Consider the following 26961-nt stretch of genomic DNA (forward strand, 5'->3'; position numbering starts at 1 on the left):
ATAGGTTTAACCATTAACTCTACCAAGACAAAGTACATGGTGGCAGGTAGAGATAGAGGAAAACCTAGTGGTGTTGGTGCTGAGGCAGTGTTTGATGGGGATGTGTTTGAAGTTGTTGAAGAATTTGTTTACCTTGAAACGCTTGTGGCATGTGACAATGACGTTTCCCGTGAAGCGCCTTTTACGGATTACGTATCCAGCTTAGGGTCCCGCAAGAAAATATTGTGAATTGTATAAAATACGACAGACTTCAGTGGGCTGGTCACTTAGTGTGAATGTCGGAAGAAAGAATAGCGAAAACAATATTCAATAGAGAACCAGATAGGGGCCGGTGACTTCGTGGAAGGCCACGAACACGCTGGCTGCACACGGTGGAATCGGACCTGGGGATCCTAAACGATCGGGGAAACTGGAGGAACATCGCCCAAGACCGACGATTATGGAGCTCTACATTACGCCAGGCATAGGTGTATCGACGCTGAGCCACCCAGGTATCCAGGTAGGTATTGTGTAAATGTAAAACACTTCAAAAGCAGAATCCTTCATGTTCCTGTGTCATCGACAAACGTTTCATTTGCATTCGATTTCTATTTTTAGTGACTATATATACTAAGGTTCCTTAATGTACGGATTTTGATGCCTCACGGTATAATTTCATGTGAAAATTTAAAAAAAAATCTGGTGAATTTCCAGAAATTTATAGAAAAAATATTTAAGCTCTTTTAGTGGAATGTCTTCAACTGTCTAATACGAGTTTAGTACTTTCCATTTGATTCCACTACGTTTTGTTATCTTTTCAGATTCGTATTTCGACCTCAACTGTGAGGCCGTCTTCAGTGTCTCGTACTTGACTTGACTTTGAAATTTATAGTTTACTACCGTACCATTGCAATGCATTGGTTGTAGAATCAAAATGGTCGCCAGATTCTTAGATATTTATTGTTGAATATGAAAACCAGAGAAATGGCTAAAGGGAAAATTATGTAGGGGAACTGTTCCGTTTTCCATCTCACTGTACATATATTCATCTCATCGCGAAACAAAGAAATTCCGCACAAATTTCGTCGCTTCTTTTTGCTAACATCCGTGCTCACTGCTGAAAAAATCACAAAAATAATAAACAAACAAAATACCTTTTCATTGCTTTGTTTTTCGTGAGACTAATATCAGTGCTATGAGATGAAGTCCAGGAGCAGTAACCCTATTTATGAAATGAAATGGAAAACTACCAAGGATATTTTTGTAATACTTTGAAATTCATTCCAATGCTCGAATCATATTGAAAATATGTTCTTAGTCACTCTTCGTCCGTAAATCTACATGAAACCTTTTTCATTCTAAAAATTACCTCAGATATCATAAATCATAGACTATGAGCTTCGCTATCCGATCATAAATTTCCCTACTTAGACGTGGATGCATAGCTGATGGTAATGGTTACCAGCTCCAATGTTCTCATACCTTCACAGGACATCATCCGCAAACTGCAATCGTCAGCCAAAAAGTGAGCACCTTAATGTTTCTACTCGTCGAGCGTCAGTATGGAAAGCAGCGGCAAAAAACCCTGAGAATTAATTTCAGTTTCTGCACAGCTTTCGGTGACAGCATCCCTTTTGCTTACTTCCGCCACGGAGGAGTATCTCTCAATTGTATGCGAGCAAAAGAGCAGCAGAACAGACAAAAATGCTGCTCGGCTTAACTCAACTTACTCCGTTTGAAGCTACCACCATCACCATCTTCATCAGTGTTAATATTCAAATCCAGTTAATTTAAATTTCTACATTTTGAATGCGATTTTATCCCCAGCCAAGCATGGGAATGACGACGGGGTTTAACGCAATGCAACCGAAACCAAGTGAGTAGGGGACTTGAGGAGGAAAATCAGTGAAATAAAATCTACTCGACATTTCATATCCTGCAAAATTTCGTGTGGTTCCCTTGTGGAAAATTTCATAATTTAAGAATTAATAAGTACGAAACACAAAGTTGGTAGGACATCTAGATTTCTGTACACTTTATGGTTTCGTCTAAAATAAGGAAGAACAACTATACTGTAAGACGACTATTCCAAGGGTCAGTATAATCTACAAATAAGTCTACAATGGTAGTCAATAATCACATGGCGGAAGAAATAAACAAATATGAAATAAACCAATCCAACTATATTATCTTTATCATCACGTACAACACGCCCGTTTTTTTTTCAAAATGCTTGAAAACCACAAATGTGAATCTAAAATCTATGTTAAAAATTTCCACTATCCACAAAGAAAGCAACAGTCAAAGGCAAAAATTCTTCAAAATAAACTGCCGGATGCTGAGTGTGTTTCAGTCAGTTACAGAGGTAGAGCAGATATAACGATGTCTTCAGTCGGTGATATCTAGGTGCTGCACTTACCATTCGGGAAGCCAAAATCCTTCGGTGGCATGTCGGTGTAGTAGCTCTGTCCAATTGCTAAACCCTTGCGCTCGAATGGGATGCCATTAGGCGAACGTTGCGCGTAGCTTTCGTCGTTCTTAATTGGAAAGAGCACCTCGGGTTGGACGACCTTAATGGATTCGTTCCGTGGTGGCACCGCTGTGAGTGTTTTTTTTTTGTTTGCGGGCAACATCGGTGACCGTCCAAAATGGATGGCGGGAAAACGCGTCGAGATGAGGTTTGATTAAATGAAAGGAAAAAGAGAAAAATGTAATCGTCGGAATTAATATTAATTAACAGAAATTGAGACAAAAAGAGTAGAAATTGAGGGAAGAAAGGGGACTTGATAAGGTTCGTTTTTATCGCAACGGACAAAGGTCCATAAGGCAGCAATGGTGTCGTTCATATAATCTGCTTACCTTCTTTCGGTTCCACGATGTGCGTTATTTGTTTCGACGGTGTAGATGGGAGAGGGATTTCTGCAATTGAGCCGGATCACACAGCGTGGGTAGCAATTAATGTGGAAGAAAAATGGAGAAATGCAGTCAGATAGATGAAGACATTTTTGAGTTGATTACTCGGTTCTACTTGATTGTTCGCGCTTTCTTTTAGTCAGCATCAAAGGAAGAGGAGCGCTCTTAGTTCTAAATTAAAGTATGATCTCATTTTATTAGATTTATCCTTGTCCGGATAGGTCAACTATGATTGAATGTTGGGACTCATAAGGGACACTAGAAACTGACGGAATAATATTTTTTGAAAAAAAAAGTTATTGGAACTTACCATACACTCGTATCGATCCTTCAGTCTCTCCCAACGAGTTTTTAGAGATACATCGGTAATTCCCAAAATCACCGTTGGATAAATTTTTTATAGTCAGCTTCATGTGAGCTCTGAAAGTGAATGGAAATTAATTAGAAACAGACTCAATCGATTTAATGGTAGGCATAAGAATAGGTCAGTATGATTTGGGAGTTGAATCAGTGCATTTTGTCGATGCCTCGACAACTTTTTCCCGCTTTTAAAGAATTATTCAAAGGAGGGCTCTAGACACTAGTCCTAGCGCATGACGATTATTATTTATTATTTATTCAGACTAAGGCCGAAGTGCATGTGCAGCGCATGACGATTCTTCCCATTATTATTATTTATTTACGCAGACTAATGGTGATTCGTAGTTCGCGACACAAGTTTGAAGAAATTTATTCCCAATATCAAGGATTCTTTCGATTTCGAACATCCTAGGAGTTCCTAGGAAGAGGGGCGTACAATACGCCAGGATTAATTCTTCCAAATTCCTAAACGATGAATTCATCCCAATTTCTGGGAGAGGGATTCCACAAAATTCGTTTGAGAGGAAATGTCCTGATTTTTTGTAGGGGAAATTCCCCAAAATTCCTGAAATTTCTGTAGAAAGAATTCTTGAAGGAGACATATTTATTTATTCAACAATGATCGTCATCTGACATCTGATTAGTCGTTGTGACATCCATACAAATGTCCCCTAAATCTAATAATTATACAAACATGAATAAAATATACTCATAATATAACAATCAGAATACATAAGAAATACATCAATACACTAACACAGGACTTAGCAATCAGTTTTTGTGTTAATTGGCGCCTCGAAAGTATGCTGCGAAAAATCGTTGTAGAACAGCTGTCTATCGACTAAAATCAAGGAGATGGAACACTGCGTTGAAATTAGAATATCCCAAAGCTTCTGAAGAAGAAATTCTCCAAAAATACTAATGTAAAAATATTCCACAATTCTTGTATACCGTGTTGATAGAATTCCTAAAGAAGATTCCCCAAAATATCTGGGGGAATGTGTGACTTCAATTTACCACCAAATTCTTTGCAACATGTTTCAAAAAATCCTGAATAAATCAAATAAAACTCACATGATAATTAATTAAACATTTAGGACTAGTGCAGAATTGAGAAAATGTAAATCGTGTAAAAATAGTATCCGGTGTACATCGATTGAGGACTGGGGGTGTGCTGCAGTTCTTTAGATTTTTGGTGGAATAATTCCCCATATTTCCTGAATGGGAAAGTTTTCAGAGCTCATGAGGAAGGAAATCTCCAGAATTCCTTAAGATGTAAATACCCAGAATGATTAAAAAAACAGTTTCCCAATTCATGGAGCACGAATTTTCTAGAGACCTAGAGAAATTGTTCAGAATTCAAAAAAATAACAGTCTGTAGGGGGACAAAAGATTCATGAAAGCCTTGAAGGAAGAATTCCCCATAGTTTTTGAAGGGACAAATGATCAGAACTCCTAGGTAGGAATTCTCATGAATTTCTAGAGAAGATACAATCCTTTATTCTTGAAATCTGAGTTACCCAGAATACCTGAAGAATTTCAGAATTGAAGAATCCAAAATTCTTAACCTTCTGGGACTCGCATTATTGTTAAAAATACAACACATTGAGTAAAAATGAGATATATTTTTAGTCAGTTGACAAATTTGCACCAAACCACCATGACTACCAGACGGCCTTCTGGAAAATCCGCAACATCCCTAAAAATGGTCATTTTGTGAAGTTCGTTCTAGAGCAGCGCAATTTTTTCTAAACCATTTCTGACGGTGATTTTGGAGATATTTCACAGTTCTTACTTAGCTATAACCGCAGGTGGCAACGTGGAACGTCCGTAAAAATGGTCACTTGGGAAAGTTTGTTCTAGAGCAGCGCATTTTTTCTAAACCATTTCTGACGGTCATCTTAGTGTTTATTCACAGTTCTTACTTTGTAATGACCGCATGTGGCCTTTCCGCAAATCTGTAACATCCGTGAAAATGGCCATTTTGTACAGTTCGTCCTAGACCAACGTTTTTCTTTTAAACCATTTCTGATAATTACCAGGGAGTTAGTCAATGCTCTTTACCATAAATATTGTATAGAGTTTACCACTTCATCATAGGTATAATAATAACCCAAGGAAATACTACGCTAACAAATGATTGATGAATTCTATTATAGTAATACCAAAATAGTAGTCATTGATAACAACATCAGGTATTCGTGAGATACTGTATACCAAATCAATACCTCGTCTAAGTTAGGTTATTAGACAAGGATGATGTGAGATCGAACTCAAGACCTCCTGCATATGAGTCGGAAACCATAGCCATTTGACTAGCAAGCTTACTTTTCTGAACTCTCTGGTTTTCAAATCCCAAATAACTGTAAATGACGGCACATTCAAATCTCACATATCCTGAGATATCTGACAAAACTGATTGACCCATATATCACCTCCCAGCGGATGTAATCCAAACTAAACAGTTTTTCAGAATATTGGTTTTCATCCTCATCAGCTGTGTAGAAGACGGCCACACGGTTTTTCCTTGATTTGCTTGTCACAAAATAAAAATGAGCTTCCACCTTACAAGTTAGTGCTGGAAGAAAGCTTTCAAATATATCTGTCAGCTGAGGATGTTAAAACGTGTATTGGTGTTAAAATAGCTCAGTACGACATGTACTGTTACAAAGTAAAATTACACTGCAGCCCGCGGGCCGCACCTTTGTTTTGCTTTGATCGTTTCGTGCAGAGTGAATTTAACATCAGTATCCGTTTTATTACCCTCAGCAGATAGATATATTTAAAATATTGTTATCCCGAGATATTGAACTAAACTGATCACTAGCGCTGCCTGACGGCTGATGTCTAAAACAAAACAGATTCTCAACATAATGGTTTCCAATCCTCGAACAACTGTAGAAGACGGCAACTTTTTAAATCCCACAGATCCCGAGATCAAAGAACTGAACTCTCATATACAGTAGCGCCTCCTTGCGGCTGAATTCTAAACCAATCAATTTCTCAACATACTGGTTTTCAATTCTCGAACAACTTTACAGAAGACGGCAATATTCTTAATCCCACAGATCCCGAGATATCGAACTAAACTGATTTCTCATAAACAGTAGCACCGCCTTACGGCTGTATTCTGATCTTAACAGTTCATCAGCATATTGGTTTCCAATCCTCGAACAACTTTGTAGATGACGGCAACTTCCTAAATCATATAGAACCCGAGATATCGAACCAAACTGGTAGGTAGCTGCTATTTGGCCTAAATTTTATTAAATCGGTTCAAATACGGTCCAGGAAGCCTAAAACTATCATAGAACGCCATAACTTTTGAAATCATGAAGTTCGATGTGCCGCATGATGGGTTTTACTCATTTCCCTAGATTGAATGTTGAACCGGTACTTGATAAATCTGTCTACCGGTTTCAATCGGTTCAAATAGATTGTACGACAATTCCCCGAATAACAATTCCCCGAAAGCAATTTCCCCGAATGCAATTTCCTCGAATAACAATTCCCCGAATGTAACATTTCCCCGAATGTAACATTTCCCGAACGTAACAATTCCTCGAATGTAACATTTCCCGAATGCATCTCCCTTCTTTTTGAGTGAGGCACAAGGCGAAGGGTATTAAGTAAGTCATGCGAGCAAAGTCGTATGATTGCCGATCCGGAGGTTGCGAGTTCGATTCTAGGTGTGGCCTAAGATGCTTCAGGGTGGGAAGCATTTTCGGCTCCTTGTGCACAGTGTATCCATTGTACTTGCTACACAAGACATTCATGCAACTGACAGGTACCGGGAAGCTTTCCATAACTGTGGGAATGCCTTCTTGAAATGAACGCGTTTGTCCGGTATAAGATGACGGTAGGAGATAATTCCTTCTTTGCCCGGTATAAGGCAAAGAGGATAGATAGTCCCTTCTTTAAATGAACTCGTTTGTCTGAAATAAAGTGAAAGAATGAAACAACGCCTTCCTTAAATGATCGCGTCTGTCCGGTGTAATGAGAATGGAGGAGATAATGCCTTCTTTAAATTAAGGTCTCTCGAGACAGAAATTCTGTCCGCAATATAGCAAAAAGAGAAGATAATTCGTTTACTAAGCAAGTACCACGTTTGCCAGGTATAATGAATGATTGACATGAAGCAATTATATGTTTCAAAACTGCTGTTATATTACACCACACTTATCTAAGAAAATGCTTATTTGTTTAATATAACATTCTGAAAAACAGCATTCTTCCAAAGGTTATTCTGAAAAAGGTACAATCCATCAAAAGTCACAACGCGAAAGTTACAGACCGCCTAATGCCTTGTTGAGAAAATGAATTCGGCAAAATGTTTTTAGGTGAAATATAATACATTTAATACATATTGCGTAATAAGGGATCATATATATTTTTTCCTTATTATGCCCAAATTCGCCTGCATCAAAATAAGAGATCAGATTAGTCCACATTATCATTCTCAATTCATTCATCTTTGCATTATTTCGAGCTAACACCTATTTTTGAAGTAACACATCTGCCATTTTCTTACTTTGTAAAACTGCCTTCTTTCAAAGAATGCATCACATCCCCCATTATCCCTCATATTCAGGACAGATACATGTTATAAAAGAACGAATAACAACATTCATTATCTGATGAAACACCCACTGAAGAAGGGACACATTTACCACTGCATTGTTCCGAGCAGATGCATTCTTTTTAAAGAAGGAATCACATTCACCATTGCCTCTTTCCGGGCAAACGCATTATTTTTGTTTACAAGGATTCACATCCACCATTGCCTTATATATTTGAAGAAGGTATATGCAGAACAGGAGTATGATTCTGAAGATAGGAAAAATATTTACCAAAAGGCTTTCAATCAGAATTGCAGTTTGATACTATTTTAGGAAAAAAAAAGCTACCTTAGAGAACACTGTACTCTGATATCTTTATAATTCAACAACACATCTTGGAGGGTCAAGAGCTAAAAATACTACCAAAGACTATTCAGCTGATAATCTCCAATAAGACACTCTTGAATGTATCTTTAAATACTGCTTTTTCGGACGCATACAGTTGATTGCGAAGATGTGTTTGCAGGTATTTTATTTTCGGGGAATTGTTCCATTCGGGGAAATGTTACATTCGGGGAGTTGTTACATTCGGGGAAATTGCATTCGGGGAATTGTTACATTCGGGGAAATTACATTCGGGGAAAATGCATTCGGGGAATTGGTTTTCGGGGAATTGTCGTTCAATCGTTCAAATATGGTCCAGGAAGTACAAAATTATCATAGAATGTCTTAACGATTGAAATCATGAAGTTTGATGTGCCGCATGATGGGTTTTACCTATTTCCCAAGAATAACATTTGAACCGATACTCGGTAAATACATTTACCGGTTCCAATCGGTAAAAATATGGCCCATGAAGTGCAAAAATACCATATAATGCCATAACTTTTAAAATCATGAAGTTTTATGTGTCGCATGATGGGTTTGACTTATTTCCCAAGATTGACCATTGAACCGGTAATTGGTAAATCTGTCTACCAGTTCCAATCGGTTCAAATGCGGTCCAAGAAATACATAACTACCATAGAAAGCCATAGATACATAACTACCATAGAAATACATAACTACCATCCAAAGCCAGAATCACCAACACCAATGTCACTGTGTAAGATGTGTAAAATAAAAGTGGGTGGTAATCCAGTTGCAGCAAAACTATCACAAACACTTTGAGAGGAATACTGCGAAATCACGCACACTTCTATTCATTTGGAGAAGTCAATAGCTTTCGAAATCATGAAGTTTGATGTGCCGCATGATGAGTTTCACTTATTTCCCAAGATTGACCATTGAACCGGTAATTGGTAAATCTATCTACCGGTTCCAATCGTTTTAAATACGGTCCAAGAAATACACAACTACCATAGAAAGCCATGGGTTTTATCTTATTTCCTAAGACTGACCTTGGAACCGGTATTGGGAAAAAATGTCTACCGATTCCAGTCGTTTCAAATACGCAAGAAGTACACAACTACCATAGAATGCCCTAACTTTTGAAATCATGAAGTTTGATGTGCCGCATGATGGGGTTTATTTATTTTCCAAAACTTACCCTTCAACCGGTACTTTGTAAATTCGTTTACCGGTTACAATCGGTTCAAATATGACCCAGGAAGTACAAAACTACCATGTATTGTCATAACTTTGATGGTATTTGCCTATTTCTGTGAAGTGATCCCGTAACAGGCTCCGGCGGAACGTCCGGAATCCGGAATACGGGCCATATTTTGAATCAACCAAATTCCTGATCATATTAGGAATAGTTTATGCGCCGTTTCCAATCAAAAATATCTAAAATAATCATTTCCGAAGTATGCGTTCTGGAAATGACCAAAAGCTAACACCCATTTTAAATCCGGAATAACTCCGGAACCAAGTGACCAATCCTGGAAACTCATAAATATCATAAAATTTGATTAAATTCCGCTTCTTTTGTTGAAAGTTGCGATAAAAAATGTCAAAAGACATAAAAGTTACAGCCAAAAAGATGTTTGTTTTCGTTTTCAAAAAAGGGGTTGGTAACGGAAAGGTTAATCAGCAGTAGTGTAGATCAACCAATATCCTACAAGATTTCAATTCGAGTAATGTAGCACTTGCCAAGCGGGGTGGCCCGGATAACAAACGGATAGCACCCCAACCCCTTTTTCTAAGCGGCGAAGCCCGGATAATACATATTAGGTAGGCTTGATTTGCTCTTGGATGACAGGCTTTCTCCCCCTGGAGTTCCCAGAATTTCAGAATCCCTGAAATGAACTGTCCAGAATTCCGGGAGAAGAAATTTCCCAGGAAGGGTTTGCTAAAAAGGCAGCAGGAGAATTTCCTGGTTTAATACCAGTTATGTAAAAAGTAATATTTTTAGCTCTTTTATGTGTGAAATGGCTCAATGGTGGTTTTGTCATTGCCCGAAATGCTATACTGATTATCGTTTGAACCATCTGATAGTACATTACATCATTGCCGTAGTCTAAAGAAGTGACGTGAACGCCAAATTATAATATGCATGTATTTTCATTATTCTGTGAAAGAGCTCAATGAGTACTACTTGTTAACACCATATTTGAAAAATGGCGTAAAGTGGTCCTTAGAATTAAGTTGGATGAGCGTTCAACAATTTTTCCATTACAGTTCATCCAAGAATTCCCTGAAGTTTATGCCTGAAGGTCTGCACGGTTCAACCGGCTGTTATCTCTTTTTCAAAATGGATAATGCGCTTTGTAATCCATAGAACCAAATTGGATATGCTCTGAAACATTATTTTATTCCAGGCCTACCGAAAATTTTCTTGATTATACGCCCTCTTGGCTGTTGAATCTATTCAAAAAGGATTAATGCTTTATTTCAAAAAGGGGCTAAAAGACCTTCCATCACCTGTACAGAACTCCACGGATTTTTTTTTTGTTACCTGCAATGGAAGACATGTTGAAGGTAAGTTCAATTTGATTCATGGATCGCTAGGAATATTGTTATATAGGCCGAAAAATATTAGTTTACGCGTGGTGATCTGAAAACTTAAACTCCAGGAAATTCTTAGAAGACCTGAAACATGTGAAGCAATAATATTTTTAATTAATTAATTCAACTTGGGTTCTTGGATTGCTATAATTATGTATCACTAACAGACCCGACGAACTTCGTTTCGCCTAAAATTGATTTATTCTCTGATTAGTTCTCGAGTTATGCAGGAATTTCAGTATGGGAGCCCCCCTTGCCAACGCGGGGAGGGTTGTCGAACCATCTTAAGAATCTTCCCCGGCCCCAAAATCCTCTACATACAAATTTTCACGCCGTTCGGTTCAGTAGTTTCCGAGTCTATAAGGTTCAGACAGACAGAAATTCATTTTTATGTATGTAGAAGAAGAAGATATTTAAAAGAATTCGAAGATCAATTAAGTGAAAAACAAGTAATATAAACAAAAAATCTTTTTGAATTCCCCAACAAATGACATTAAAAGACGATGGCGATGGTCCAGCTATATACCCCTACAAAAGTTTCACATAGACGAGATTTGTCTATAAGATGAATTTTCCACGAATTTTTCCGAGGGTTCTTCTGATAATTTCACTGGCATTTCCTCCGGGGGTTCCTTTGAAAATTCTCCCGGGAGTTTCTTCAGAAATTCCTCTGGAAGTTCCTACGAGAATTCCTCCGAGAGCTCCTTCGGGAATTCCACCAGTAGCTCTGCCAGGAACTCATTCAGGCTTTCTTCAGAAATTTAAATGGAAATTCCTCCTGAAGTTCTTCCGATAGTTTCTGTGGGAGTTCCTCCGGGAGGTCCTCTAGGAATTCTTCTAGGAGTTCCTCCTGAAATTCTTTCGAGAGTTCTTACGGGAGCTCCTCCGGCAGTTCCTTCGGGAACTCCTCCGAGAGATACACCTCAGAAGAGGAATTCCCAGAGTAATTTCCGGAGGAACATCCGGAGGAATTCCCGTAGAAATTATCAGAGGAATTCTAAGTCGCTAAGTTAACTAAGACCCGTTAAATTAGGAAATGCTAAGACAATGTAACAATAAAACCGGACTTAGTTAACTCCTTGATAAAGGTACAATATATGTAACCGAAACGTCGGATAAAAACGTACAACCTATTTTTGAGCATAAGAAGACTGAAACCCATAACCTCAAATATTATTATTATCTATATTTGGGATGTTTTCAGTCCAAGGCTGGCTCACCTCGAATCTAGGAATTCCCTGTGAAGTTCCTGGAGGGATTCCCGGAGGAACTCTTGGTAAAACTCCTGGAGGAGCTCCCGGAGGTACTCTCACAAGCACTTCCGGAGGAATTCCCACAAGAAAGTCCCGAAATAATTCTTGGAGAAGTTCCTGAAGGAATTTCCGGAGAAATATCTGAAGTAATTCCCGGATGAAATTCCAGGAGGTTTTAATGCCGAAATTCCCACATGAAATCCTGAAAGTGTTCCCAGAAGAACTGCTGATGAAATTACTGGATGCATTCCCGGGCGTTTGTTCTGAAGAAATTCCTGGAAGAACTCAATGGAAGATGTCCTGGAGGAACTCTCAAGTTAATTTCCGAATGAAATTCTGGAGTATATTCCGAGTGAAGTCCGGAAAGAATTCTAGGACAATTCTGCGAAAAAATTTCCGGAGTAATTCCTGAGGGAATTCCAGGAGAAGTACCTGAAGGAATTCCCGGAAAAATACCTGGAAGAATTTCCGGGGAAATACTTGGACGAACTCCTGGAGAAATTCACAAAGAAATTTGTAGGGGAATTCTTGAAGGATATTCTGAAGTAATTGCGAATAGAATTCTACAATGAAATCCTAGAGGATTTCGCTATTAAGTTTATGGCGCTTTTGTTCCGGAGGAATTAAAGGAAGAGCTCCTGGAGAAATGCCTGAAAAAGTTCTTTGAAGAATTTCCGAAAGAATTTCTTATAGATTTACATGTGAAATTATGGAACGAAATCGGAGAATTTCTGTCATAAATTTTTGAAGAAATTTCTGGTGGAATCTCGGGAGGAAATTCCGTATGTATTCTTGAAGGAACTCTCGAATACATTCCAGAAGAAATGCCGGAGATTTTGCTGGAAGAATAGCCGAAGAAATGTCTAGAAGAAAAAATTAGAAAGAAGTAAAAATATTCAAGGAATTTCCTCATGAATTCCTAAAAATTTAGAGAGGTTTCTAGATAAAAGGATTTACAATTACATGAGAAGGATTTTCGAACGATTTTCAAAAGGAACTTGTGGATAACTTCCCGGAGGAATTAAGAAGTTCCCAGGGGAGCTTCTAGAAGGATTTTAAGGAGAATTTATGACCCCGGAATGTTTCGAGTTGTTTTGAACTTTCATATGTGTTATGGATCCTGGATAAACTAATAAGTTTTTTGGAATCTTTTGAATTTCAACCACCGATTTCTGAATATGATTGGATTGTAAAGTGCACATGTTCAGGGAATTCATTCCAGTCCCCGTTCAATCTTAGCACCATTTAGTGGGGGGGACGCCCCCCCTACCCCTCTCTGGCTACGCCCTTGATTTTTAAATAATGTTTCTTTTAGTTACTTCTCAAACTATTTGTTGTTTCACCATGTTATATTGTTGCGACTTTTGTTGAAAAAATAAACGCTAATTCAAACTCTATCAATCAAATTACCAAAAGCATACTCCAAGGGTAAAGTTACCAGATTTTTCTTGGACCAATCCAGGACACCTTATGCACAGTGCTGTGATATTTTGTTCGTAAAAGGAGCAGCAATAACCGTTCATATCAATTTATGCGTTTATTTGATACATTATATTATTGCACAGTTTGTTTTACGATTGTTTTTTTTTTATCAATAAACGGTTACTCAGCCTGTAATTAGTGAAACGAATATCTTCATCAGGAGGAAAATATTAGAAATTAGATAAAAACGACAGTATGTTGCCCCTAATAGCCTATTCAGATTAAGCATTTTATGATAATAAATGAGAAGGTCAAACGCAAAGGGCTGTAAGTGACAAAAACTCAGTTTTGAGAAAAATGGGTGCAAAGTTTTATAATATTTATTAGTTTCATACAAATCGCATGGAAGTTGAAAAAATTACAAATTGTCTGTGAATTTTCACAATTTTTCCAAATAACGTAGCATTTTGTTGCTATAGTCAACTCAAATTTGGCCGAAATGTCACTTACACCCCTCTGCTTCTAACACCTTCAAATATCAAGATAAAGAATAACTTGATGCCATTTCCCATGTATTAAATTTCTTTCTCCACTGCAACACGATGTTTTTCATGATAAAAGGCGTAATACTGAATAGGCTCGATAAGCGAAACATTTTTCACCTAGTAGTGTCCGTTGTCTCATGTATGTGTTCAGTTTGAACATCAATATTGTTAAAGGACGGTTTTGTTTTTAACTTTATTAAAGTGATTTTTTTTAGGCTGCAAAATGGTGGGTTGACATCAAGGAAGGAGCGCCCAACAGAGCTCTGGTCCCCACAAGTCCCTATCACACGCTTCCACGGGTCGTCCGATGACAAAAGACCGCCAGCTAAGGGTTGTGTACTTAGCTGGTAGTGCAGCCTGGGCACTGTTGTCCTTCTGACATCAGCTAGAGTGAGAAGGTACGCCTCGAGCGTCTGTTCACCAGGAGGTGCGGCTCAAACAGCGTCTGCCTGGTACCCAGCGGCTGATTAACGAAATGCTGTATCGCGTCAGCTATACCTAAGGTGGCAGCCCCATCATCGCGATGTAGGTAACGCGACCCCGGTAAGGTAGCTTACTGAAGCCTCTCAAATACCACGAAAATGGAGATAGAAGAAAAAGAGAACGTTATTTTGGCAACCGACCCGGCAACGAAATAAGGACTATGATTGGAAACTCGGTACCTGGAATGTCAGGACCCTAAATGAACCTGGACGAGTGAGCCTTCTGGCTCGTGAACTGCAGAAGGTTGGAGTGAACGTGGCTGCTATTCAAGAAGTCCGATGGCCTAGATCCGGAGAACGTGAATTCCGAGCCGTGGATCCCACGACCAATACTGCATTCAAGTATAACATCTATCACAGCGGCGGTGAAAAAGCATGGAGTTGGTTTCGTAGTGATGGGCAAGCAGATGAAGCGAGTGATGCGGTGGAAACCCATTAGCGAACGAATCTGTGTGTTGAGGATACGGGGCAAATTCTTCAATTACAGCCTAATCAACGTTTACGCACCGACAAACGATAAATCCGACGACGTGAAGGACACGTCTTATGAATGTCTTGATAAAGCCTATGGAGAGTGCCCAAAGCATGACGTGAAAATTGTTATCGGAGACGCTAACGCTCAGGTCGGTAGAGAGGACTTTTTCCGTCCTATAATCGGTAGGGAGAGCCTCCACTCCGATACCAATGACAATGGCTTACGGCTAGTAAATTTTGCTGCTTCCAGAGGGATGGCCATCAGTAGCACCTACTTTGCACGAAAGAACATCCGAAAGCACACCTGGAGACACCCAAATGGTGAAACTTGCAACCAGATAGACCATGTTCTGGTGGATGGGCGCCATTTCTCGGATGTTATCGATGTGCGGACATTCAGAGGTCCGAACATTGACTCTGATCACTACATCGTTGTCAGTAAAATTCGATCACGGTTGTCAACTGTATCGAACGAAAGATCACAGCGAACGATGCGTTACAATATCCAGCGATTGTCGGCGGAAGGAGTATCGGCTGAGTACCGCCAGAAGCTCGACGAACGCAGTGCAATCAACGTTAGCGACAACATCAACGATCTATGGGAGTCGATCCATGGAGCGGTGAGCACAACAGCACGAGAAGTGGTAGGCACTGCACAGAGGCGACCCAGGACGGGTTGGTTCGATGTGGAGTGCAGAGAGTGACAGATGAGAAGAACGTTACCAGAAGCCGGATGTTGGTGTCCGGTACCCGATCGAATAGAGATCGGTACAAGGAAGCAAGAGCAGCCGAAAAACGAACCCACCGCAGGAAGAAAAAAGGGTACGAAGAACAAGTTATTAGTGAGGCGCAGGAAAAAATGGAGCAGAATGATATGCGGAGGTTTTACGAGTCTGTCAATGGCGTGCGGAGAAAGACAGCGCCATCTCCCGTCATGTGCAACGACCAACAAGGGAATTTGCTGACAGATAAAACTGAAGTGGCTGCCAGGTGGAAGCAACACTTCGAGACTTTGTTGAATGGAGGAAGTGACGGTGCATCGGTGAACAGAATAAATATTAGCGACGATGGACAAGCTGTGGAGTCACCTACACTAGATGAGGTTAAAAAGCTGTCAAAGAGCTGAAAACAATAAGGCTGCGGGAAGGACCAGCTCCCGGCTGTGAACTTCTCAAACATGGCAGTGAGCAGCTTTATGAAATTCTGCACCATATTATGTCGAAAATATGGGAAGACGAGGAAATGCCTGCTAGCTGGTTGGACGGCCTCATTTGCCCTCTCTTTAAGAAAGGGCACAGACTGGAATGCGTCAATTACCGAGGAATAACCCTCCTTAATTCGGCGTACAAAATTATGTCCCGTATTCTGTTCAACAGATTGAGACCGCTTGAAGAGTCCTTCGTCGGCGAATACCAAGCAGGTTTTCGTGAGGGCCGATCAACGACGGATCAAATGTTTACCCTGAGACAAATCCTTGATAAATTCCGGGAGTACAACTTGCAGACACATCATCTGTTTATTGATTTCAAGGCGGCGTACGATTCAGTGAAACGGAATGAATTATGGCAAATTATGCTTGAACATGGGTTTCCGGCGAAACTGATACGGCTGATTCGTATAACGTTGGACGGATCGAAATCAAGTGTAAGGGTTGCGGATGAAATATCGACGTCATTTGTTACCTTAGATGGATTAAAGCAGGGCGATACACTCTCGAATCTACTGTTCAATATAGCGCTCGAGGGAGCGATTAGGAGAGCTGGTGTGCAAAGAAGCGGTACCATTATCACAAAATCGCATATGCTCCTGGGATTTGCGGACGATATCGATATTATCGGAATTGATCGCCGTGCCGTGGAAGAGGCTTTTGTGCCTTTTAAGAGGGAGACAGCGAGGATTGGACTCAAGATCAATACCAGCAAAACGAAGTACATGGTCGCTGGCAATCAACGTGGGTTAATGGTTCATGGTGGTAGCGGAATGTTCAGGGCGACTGGAAGCGATTGGCCCAGGATCGAGTCCAGTGGAGAAGGATACTCCATTCGGCGTAGGTTCATCGAAGAGCTGTAGCCCATCAAGTAAGTAAAGTGATTTTTTTAATGACATCGAGTTCATCACTTGTGAAAGCCGGTGAAAATGTGAAACAATTTTCGGATGTTCCAGACTCTTTCATGACCCTGAATTTACAAAAGTTTAGATTTTAGCAGATTGTAGAATGCTTCAGATTCTAAAGCTGTTATTTAGATATATGTCACGATCTAAACTTTTCAGAAAATCTTAAGATATGTTTGATACCATAGATCATATAAATCCTTAATATTCCCATATTATTTACACCTTTCAGGTTATTCAAATACTTCAGACTCCTAGGAATTTTGCGTTGTGTGTCTGACAAATCAACTCAACTTTTGTTGATCTTTCAGAATGACTTTTTTTCTATCACTTACGCAAATTATCTAGATTTTTAAAGTTATTCAAACTTTCATTCTCTAAGATCAGTAGACCTTTTAGACTTGCCTCCCTTTTTCTTCTGCCTTTTTTTGCAACTGTTACAGATTTTCTAGACACTCAATTTCCTACACCGAGAAAAATTTTTATATTGAAAATATTTGTCGCACACATAAATTTTTTCAATTTGGCGACACAAATATATGCAATTTAGAGAGAGCAATTAGATACCACACATACATTCTATTTGATTATAGATTATATTTGTATTTCGCGTGGAGAGTGGTTATGTGTGCACTAATTAGAATCATGAATTAAATTAATGGATTTTTGCCAATAAAAATGTGTTGATTTTTTGCAGTGTACGGTTTCCAAAGATTCTTCAAACAATAAATATTCATCATGGAATGCGGGACGTTTTCCGGGACGCCTGGCAGTGCGGGACAAGTAGGCTGAATCCGGGACGTCTGGTCACTTTATCTAAGGGTAAACAATCTTAATGGATGATCACAAATAAAGTCATAAATTTGAAGGTTTTAAAGCCAAGTTGTGTTGATTTCCTAAAGCATAGTTAGTGACGAAGAATTATTACATAATATACACTTGGTTAAGAAATGCAAGGAAAGTTTGTCTTTAACCAAAGCTGCTCAAATTACATAAGAATTATTTAAATGGCATTTGTTCAGTACAACATGCACTTGAAATTTTGAAACTCCAATTCCCATCTATCTATTCCATTCTATTTTTTATATGTATAAAACAAGGTTGGCATTTGTACGACCGCGCATCACTCAAGAATAGGCAGCCCTATTTTTGATAAATTATATTCTAAATTAATGATTTCGTGTGTGTTACTTCTACGTGAAGTTAAACGATTTACAATGATATGGAAATGCTAATATCATCTTCCAAACTTGGACGTACATGTTCATGATAGCATTAGAGGCGAAAGTATAGAATTGATAGTTCCGTTAGGATACGGCGGCATGAAGAATGTTTTTATAGAAGTCGATTTGAAAGCGAGCGGAGGCAATATTGCCTCCGATGGCTTTCAAATCGACTTCTATAAAACATTCCTTCATGCTCCCGTATCCTAACGGAACTATCAATTTATACTTTCGCCTCTAATGCTATCATGAACATGTACGTCCAAGTTTGGAAGATGATATTAGCATTTCCATATCATTGTAAATTATATTCGTTTTTTTTTCTTCTATTTGCGAGGAAAAAAAGTTATGGTGAAAATGAAATACTTTAAAAATCAAAACACAATCTTTTAGATGAAATTGTATCAATATATTGAACAATTTTTGGCGAGACAAAGTTTGCCGGGTCAGCTAGTTTTATATATTTTTATTTTTTAAATTAATCATAAAATAATAGTTCAATATTAGTTCCTTATACCTCATTAAATAGTTCCCACACCAAATTGAAATCGACACCAGCAGCAAGAGCAAGTTTCGCCGCGAAAGCAGTCGTGCCTTCCACTCCGCGGACAAAGAGCAACCAACGGTAAAGCGATGGTCGTGGATCAGCAAAAATAAATCTCAATTACAGCGCGAAATAACTTACCGATAAGAGTTTTCGTTGTAATCGATTATATACTTTTTGCTCGGAAGCACCATCACGGAATTGTACACCCAGTAGATGATCGCTCTGCAACAGTTATCGGTGGTGGCAGCATCAGTAGCAGCAGGTGGTGGTATTCGTCGTCGAAACAAGAGTAAACGTCCGGGAAAACGTGGATGAGGAAAAAAAAGACAAGAAGAATATTACAATGCTGAAGTAAGAAGCAAGTGAGAAAAGTTCAATAAAAGTGGAAAACAGTGTTTTCCAGTGAGGGGGGAAAGGCTATGGTTTGGGGGTAGCTGGTTTACTGAAGAATGAAAAGAACCTGAAGTTTTTCCCTTTGTTTGGCTTGACGAGAGCGATTTTCTCGCTCTTTAAATCTTTCTTCTACTGTGCAGGGGATAAATAAAAAAATGAAACTTTCAATCGACGGTTAAACTATTGACAGTGTGGATGGGGGGTTGCGGAAAAGTTGTTTTGACAATGAGTAGGAACTTTTATTGTGTTTACTGATACGATCGAAGCTTGGAATCAATTTATTGGCACTTGTTCACTGATATTGGATTTTGATAGTTGGCTTTTGTGACCATTGTTCATCGTCTGTATTGGTTTTATGGTGGGAGCCGCAATGAGCTTGTTTACAATCTATAGTTGATGGTTGAAACTAATGAGCAGGAAAGTGATTTTATTGATTCTGATAAAAAGTACAAAGAGTTATTGTTTTTCGTCCATTCTTTGTTTAGGGGAAAATTTAAGTTATAATCAGCCCCATTTATAATTTGTTTGATTAATACTCGGATCGGTTGATGCTTATGAAACGAGGGAGGGTTTCAATTAGAGACTACCAGTTATACTTACCTAGGATGAGCTTCCGTGTGACAGTCTATTGTAACGTCAGTCGATGGAGGAGCACCCACAAGTTGATTTGGGACCCAAATCATAGGTGAAACTATCAATAACAAGAGAATGAGAATTAATTAGTAAAAACTTGAAACTGTTCGGCATCATTTTGGGAACTGTAAGCCATTAGCTTTCATCGGAACAAAGTAGAAAGCTCTCCCGTCAAGCTCATTTATGCATGAGCAGCTTGAGCTTCTCAGCAGAACGCCAGATCGCATGAAATATCTTTCATATTTCTTTGTGATAAACTTTTCAACTTCGCTTTCTGCTCATATTACGTAAATAAACCGTAAGAAACAATTTAATGAGATAATACACTTATCAAGCAACTGGTGAGAGCAAGTTAAGTGAAGCAACAGCAAGTAAAAAAGTAGCGTTCAGAGCTCAGCGGGAAGAAAGTAAGAATTTGAAAAGTACACTTACACTCAACGTCGAGAATAATCCGCTTAGACACTGATGGTGGCACACCATTAGTGGCGATGCAGAGATAAGCACCCATCTCGTTTCGGCTCACTTTTGTCAGATGTAGCACTTCACCGTCGTAAACCATCACTGGGAAAAGAAAACCGAAGAAAAGGAGATATGAACGTTGGTATCTACTGCAGGCAGGGAAAAGTGGAAGATTTGGCTCAAGTGGAAAAGTTAATGCAATGTTTGTTTTGTGGTGTTATTTTCTACTAGCTAAAACAAGTTGTACTGGACGATAGAGAGGGAAAAGTTTCAGCAATATTCTCAGCGATGATGAATATTGAAGCAATTAGGTGGCTTGCACTAAAATTGGACCATATGCTCTTCTCATATATTTTGGTCATTTTTCTTCGAAAGGTATTATCCACTTCCGCCTACAAACCACCAGTTTAAACATTGCCACTCATAAACATGGATGTTGCACAGTTCAGTTGTGCGTTTGGCGAAAATCGTGTACTTTTTTTCTATTACCGCTTCAGGCAGTTGGTTTTTTTTCAGTGTTTTCGGGAATCGCGCTGCATTCATCTGGTGGAAACGAACGTGTGCGTGAAATGTAGTGTACTTCCAGTTGAAAACCGAAGTGAGCTCTCACGACGATTGAGTTTTCCCTTATTTCCTGATGTCGCAACTGCATCGCGACTAGTACGCATCTATGTCATCGCCGTGCGTCATCATGCGCACTAGTCGCGACGCAGTTGCGACAAAAGGAAATGGGAAAAAACTCGATTGTCGCGAGAGCTCACTTCGGTTTTCAACTTATCAGCACATGCTTTTTTTAATCGAAATAAATCAATTCTCGTGTTGCTAACCTAAAAATAAATCTAATTTCTGACTCGAAAAATCAAACTATTTTTGGCTAAAATGTGTTTTAACCTTTTTTGTGAGCTTTTTAAAATTTACTTTTTTTAACCTTATTTATGTGTTTTTTTAATTCTACACCCAACCAGAGATTGCAACATTTTATTGCAATCTCGCATTAGTTTCGCGTACAGTTTGCCATAATTTGCGACATATGCACAGATTGTATTAAGTAAACGGCAGGCCTTTGCATTAGGTCTCCGGTCACGAGAAAATAAGAACTGGTTATGTGTTAGTGGCTACATTTAATCTAATTTTACACTCCCCCATCGAGGCATCCAGGAGTGAAATGCTGTATACTTCGACAACCTCAGCAACCATACAAAAAAATCTGGTCAAAGGCGGGAATTGAACCCGGACCCTCCACTCTTAGCACATCTAAACTGACGCGCTAACCATCTGGACTATTTACCAGATGAGGAACGATGCGACCAAAGGCAATCATAATCCACGATTCATGCTATGCGGAAGTGACAAGTGGAAGGGCAACAGGGATAGCAATGAGTGATACGAGTGGAATAAGCACCATGCATATTTGTGTCCTTTTCCGTTATCAAGCTAAATGGAATCGGGAAGATTGTGTGGGTTAAAGTTATATTGCTGTACACGATTCATATACTTGTATTGTTTGGATGTATTGATCGAAACCAAATAAACCGACTTAATGCAATGAGCTGTATTAACAAGTATGACATTCTCTGATCGGTTTGAATGCGAGATTTGATACAAAATGCTTAATACAAAGAATGTCACACAGAATTGTTTTGGATGTAGGATTAAGTTCAACACAGTTTAAAATTGACGTCTTATATGCTTTGCCGGGCGAAAAAGAAAATCATCACTCAACCTCCATTTTGTTTTCACGCTGCCGTCAGGGCCAATGGCGCATCGAATGACGAAAACAAGAAAAAATGCTTGATTTCCACGGAAAATCTGTTCAAATTTATTAAAAATCCTTCCGTTTTTTTGGAAAACTTCTTTCTAATATTCATGAGAATTTCTTCAGAATTTCTTATGAAAGTTTTAAATCTGGACGAAAAGTGCTTCAGATTTTTAACGGAATACTCTTCTAAATTCCTGCGAGAAATGCTTTGGAAATATGAAAAATCTCCAATGAAAGAAATTTTGAAAGTTTATTTCAGAATAATTTATTGTTGAAATTAAGACGCATTTTGAACTTTGAATCTCCTACCTGGAAATATCAAACACTCACACCTCCATGATTGATCAAGGAAAAGCTGTTCCGTTACACATATAATCATTCTGTTTTAATCTTTAGTTAAAAAAACTACGAACAATTATTGAGATAAATTGTTGTACAAATAATTAGAATATTACACTAGGAATATTCTGCTGATTTATGGGGGGCCACATTAAAAGTAAAAATACAGTCCCATTCCGTTTTGGCAACACTCGTTTTTGTCAACCTACGATTTTGCCACCATCCATTTTGGGCAATATTTTCTTCCCGATTTTGTTAACAATCTTTAAAATATTGTTTTATTACATTTTCTTGGACACAAATCTTTTTATTATGATATAAGATAAATAAAAACAATATTTAAATCAATTACTATTAATTATTGAGGAAGCTGAAGCCGGAAGGATCCGATGGGCAGGATACTTTGTAGGAATGCCGAACAACAACCCTGCGAAGACGGTGTTCGCTTCGATCTGACAGGTACAAGCTCGTGGAGCGCCACGAGCGAGGTGGGCTAACCAGGTACAGAACAACTTGGCGAGCGTGGGGTGCAATCGAGGATGGAGAGATGTGGCCTCGAACCGTGTATTGTGGCGTCAAGCTGTTGATTAAGTATTATCTGTTGAGATGTAAGCTAAATAAATGGAAATTAATACTAATTTCCATGCGAAAATTGAAATGGCAGTGTTTATCCAAATCAGCTCAAATTTTCGAAACACTCTAATTCTAGACACGCCACCTTCGACACACTCAGAACTTGATACAGCATCAAATCAGCGTTGTGGAGCAAAATCGATTTTTTGAACCACCCTAGTGTACACTTCTACAGAAATAATGATTTCATTGGGTTTATGTTCAGAATTTTGGCTCTATGCCAGGCTCAACATAATAGATTTTTCTCTGTTGTAGCTCATGTTACGTACGCCCGCTCTTTCAAAAGGCGTCATTCTTCTGCATTCTACTAAAGATGAAACGTAACTACCTTGAAATTAAATTAATATACTCACAATCAGTACTGGAATTTCTCATTTTCAATAAGAGATGTCACGCGATATTTACATATCTGCCCCTTTCAAATTCTATTGAAACGCGAAGGATGAATGGCATGCTACAAAAATCTCAAAAAATATTTGTTCCATGACAGGTCATGAAAGTGTGCAATATTTGCTTTATTTTTGTGTTTATTTTCACATTCAACTCGGTGAATTAAAGAAGTATGATTGATTTATCGACTAGTCACTATTTTTCGCATGTATCTATTAAAAAAAACTTAGAAATTTAAATTTTAAAATAAAGCATAACATCCTTTCATGACTGCCTTTCATGCGAAATTGATCAAAGTACGCACGATTCTTTCATTTGGTCGCCTGAAATAGAAAAAGGCGCTTTGTTCTCTGTCTTATGACGATCACGACCTTTTCCAGTACTGCTCACAATTCAAAACAAATTAACTACCCGTGAAAACCAATTTTCTCCAGTTTCCTGATGTTATAGTTGATTGATTGACAGTGTATTATAATATACGATAAAGCAAACTCCAGCAAATTTGATCAATCTGTCTGTTTTATATCGTCATGTATAATTGTCCTCTCAATAAACTTGGTTAGAATCAAGATGAATACAGTACTAGGTCACAAAACTTATTTTCAGTGCAAAACGAAAACAAACTGGCTGGCTCTCACATACTAAAATCCATGATGGCTGAATCGTGAATTTGGCAAATTGAAGCACCTAGCGGATTATTCATCTTGGTTAGAGTCAGTAGTTGTGCTGTCTTTTAAATAAGATTTGAAGTGCCTAGTGCCTACTGCGACGGGATTTAGCTTTTTACCCTACTGACGCTAACGTGAGCCACTATATAATTTTTCGCTGAAACGGTATAGACTATTTCCACGCGAATACATTTCTTCCTCCAACAAGCGCTGGAGAAACTGCTGCTGATGGAAATTGAAGAAAAAACGTCACGATCCAATCTAGTCTTGAATAAAATGGTGGTATTTTTTTCAATAATGGGTCTTCCCAATCATTAACATCAACAGAACCAGGGTCTTGAAAGAAAATTTAAAATCGAATGAAATGCTGGTAGGTCCGGAATGCGGAGTGCACTGTTGTTCCACCTATTACAACTGCTGTCTTTCCAGTGGAAACGAATTCTACATAAGCATTGTGTTGCTTATTATTAGCTTGGCTGTACCGGTTCACAATCTCCGTTAGAATGCGCAAAGTAAACGACCTTCACTTGACTGCTAGTGACTCGATATCTTGAGATGTCAGACTCCATAACTTGAGGGGTCATCCATGCGAATAAATGATTGCATCGTATCCTACCGACGAGCGTTTGCGCAGCTGACGACGCCTAGCGATTATGATCTGCATTTTGAAGAAAATGCCTTGATCCTGGTTTTGTATAGAAAATGCCTTGATCATGGCATTGAATAGTAGCGGCCGCTTAAGGGGCGGGGCCTCGCTATCCATTGCAATCGAATATTGACAAAAAAAGGTCTGGTTTTTGCGACAGAATTGGCAGAACGACCGGAACGAAGCACCGAACAACCAAACATCATAGCACCAAAGGCCGGTGGTGGACTGGTAGCAAAAGAGGCGGCTGGTATGGACGCAGAGCTCAGAAAAATATGGTCAAAGGCGACAAGCTACTTAAGCTGCGAAGGAAAGAAACCAATGCCATCTACATTTACAAGGTGTTGAAGCAGGTCCACCTGGGCACCGGCGTATTGTCGCAGGCGATGAGCATAATGAACAGCTTCTTCAAGCGTTCGAAGTTGAGACCTCCTGCCTGGCGCACTACAACAAACGCTCGGCCATTACCCACGAAAATCAGTCCGCCGTCCGCTTTTTGCTGCCGGGTGAGCTGGCCGCGCAAGTCGGCTTGAAGCCTTCATCACGTACACCAGCTTCAAGTGAACGAGATCAAGGGGGTAGCTCCGTCCAAAAAGGCCCTTTTTTGGAGCCCCAGCTGCGATCACAGGAGAGAGAGGTTTTCGTATCGCGCATGCAGAAAATCAGAAACAAAATTCCACTTCACTGCTTCTGATGTCAAAGTTAGCCAATCGGTGATTTGAGACGTCAAGCATGCGAATAAATTTCGAAACGTTAATCGTCTTGCCTAACGTCCTTGGTAAGTGGTATGGAAACCACCGTGCCGAGACAGTCACGGACCAAGATATCCTGTCTATATTGGCTAAGTATTTTAAATTTACAAATTTGGATTCCATTTACTAGATTGATTTTCGATTCAAGCAGAAATTTGTACTTCATTTGTTTGGGAATCCCCTTCCAGAAAACGGGAGGGGTCTAAAACCATCATAAGAACCAAGATGAATATAGGGGAAGAGGCCCCAAAACGCCCCCCCGATGCAAAACGCCTTTTGTGGTTTCCCTCATATTTACCGTCATTAAGATGTCCGTAACAAAACTAGATCTAAAATTATGTAGGATAGGCGAAAAAAGTTTCAAAATAGTGCATGGGAAGGTCGGAAAAACCGAAAATTTCCACATTTTGAAGAAACATCTAACATTTTGGCGAGGCAAAACGCCCTAGTGGCAATAACCTACAAAAATACTTGCGTCTCCACGGACTATCCATACTAGAATGCTGCTTCGCCGACGCGTGGTACTTTGTTCCTAGGAGCTACCAGCTAAAAGGCGTTTTGCCTCATGAGTTTTCCGGCAACAGAATATCACCACTTTTTTGAAAAGTGAATATTATCAATATGATTGAGATTTTTGACAATTTTTGAATGACATCAACTAGCTATCTTGTTTAACTGATGCATAATCTAAAAATACCCATGAATAGCGTTACAAATAAGACAACAGAGCAGAGTTTGCTTAGCTAGGGCATATTGCTCCCCCTTCCCCTACCACTAGGTGTTCTAATCTGCCAAATTCACGATTCAGTCATCTTGGATTTTAGTATGGGAGAGCCAGCCGGTTTGTTTTCGTTTTGCACTGTTCCCTTCTCCAAAATAGCCAAAAATATTCAAATAGGTTGAAAATTGTAAAAGTGATGAAAATGCCAATATATGGATACACACGGGTCTCTACCTGCCTTTCACCTCTGTTTTTTGATTTCCGCATAAGGGTTAAATTTGTTTTGCAATGTGTTTAAATACTTTTGCCCATCTGTCTACATGACATAAAATTGATGTCATGTTTTCATGTTTTGTTTTAAGCCAGTTTTGATAATTAATAAAATTTATTCCAAATTTGAGTGAAGCGAGTTGAGGGTGCGGCCGATTAATAAGAATGAATTTGTCTACTAGAGGATATAAACAACCAGCATTTGGTACCAATACATTACCAGTTTTCTACTTCCATGTCTAGTTGCTGAATTGAACAAACTCATTGCACTGAGTTTGTGGTAAAAACTGTTTAGTAAACACCAATCATCAAAGGAAGAGCAAACAAATGTATACCAATTGAGCTGCACCTGTGTTTTAGTGTAATTATTCATTACTTTTATCTTTGAATTTGGCGAATGTCTTAGACTACCAAGAATAGGTATTTTCCCCTATGTGCATGAAAAGGCAAAGCGTTCGAACAACGATCCATGTAATTTCA

General features: G+C 39.0%; 1 protein-coding gene across 1 annotated transcript in view; it reads right to left on the reverse strand.

Moving 5' to 3' along the window:
* The window catches only part of LOC134211133 (lachesin), a 410850-nt gene that overhangs the window by 9446 nt on the left and 374443 nt on the right, over positions 1-26961 (reverse strand). The window contains exons 6-11 of the mRNA XM_062687766.1: positions 20277-20405; positions 19812-19902; positions 18957-19040; positions 3203-3312; positions 2839-2898; positions 2399-2578 (exon numbers count right to left, since the gene is read on the reverse strand). Coding sequence (XP_062543750.1) covers positions 2399-2578; positions 2839-2898; positions 3203-3312; positions 18957-19040; positions 19812-19902; positions 20277-20405 — 654 coding nt within the window. The remainder of the gene's footprint in view (positions 1-2398; positions 2579-2838; positions 2899-3202; positions 3313-18956; positions 19041-19811; positions 19903-20276; positions 20406-26961) is intronic.

The sequence above is a fragment of the Armigeres subalbatus genome, chromosome 2 (genome assembly GCF_024139115.2).
Source record: "Armigeres subalbatus isolate Guangzhou_Male chromosome 2, GZ_Asu_2, whole genome shotgun sequence".
Classification (NCBI taxonomy): Eukaryota; Metazoa; Arthropoda; class Insecta; order Diptera; family Culicidae; genus Armigeres; species Armigeres subalbatus.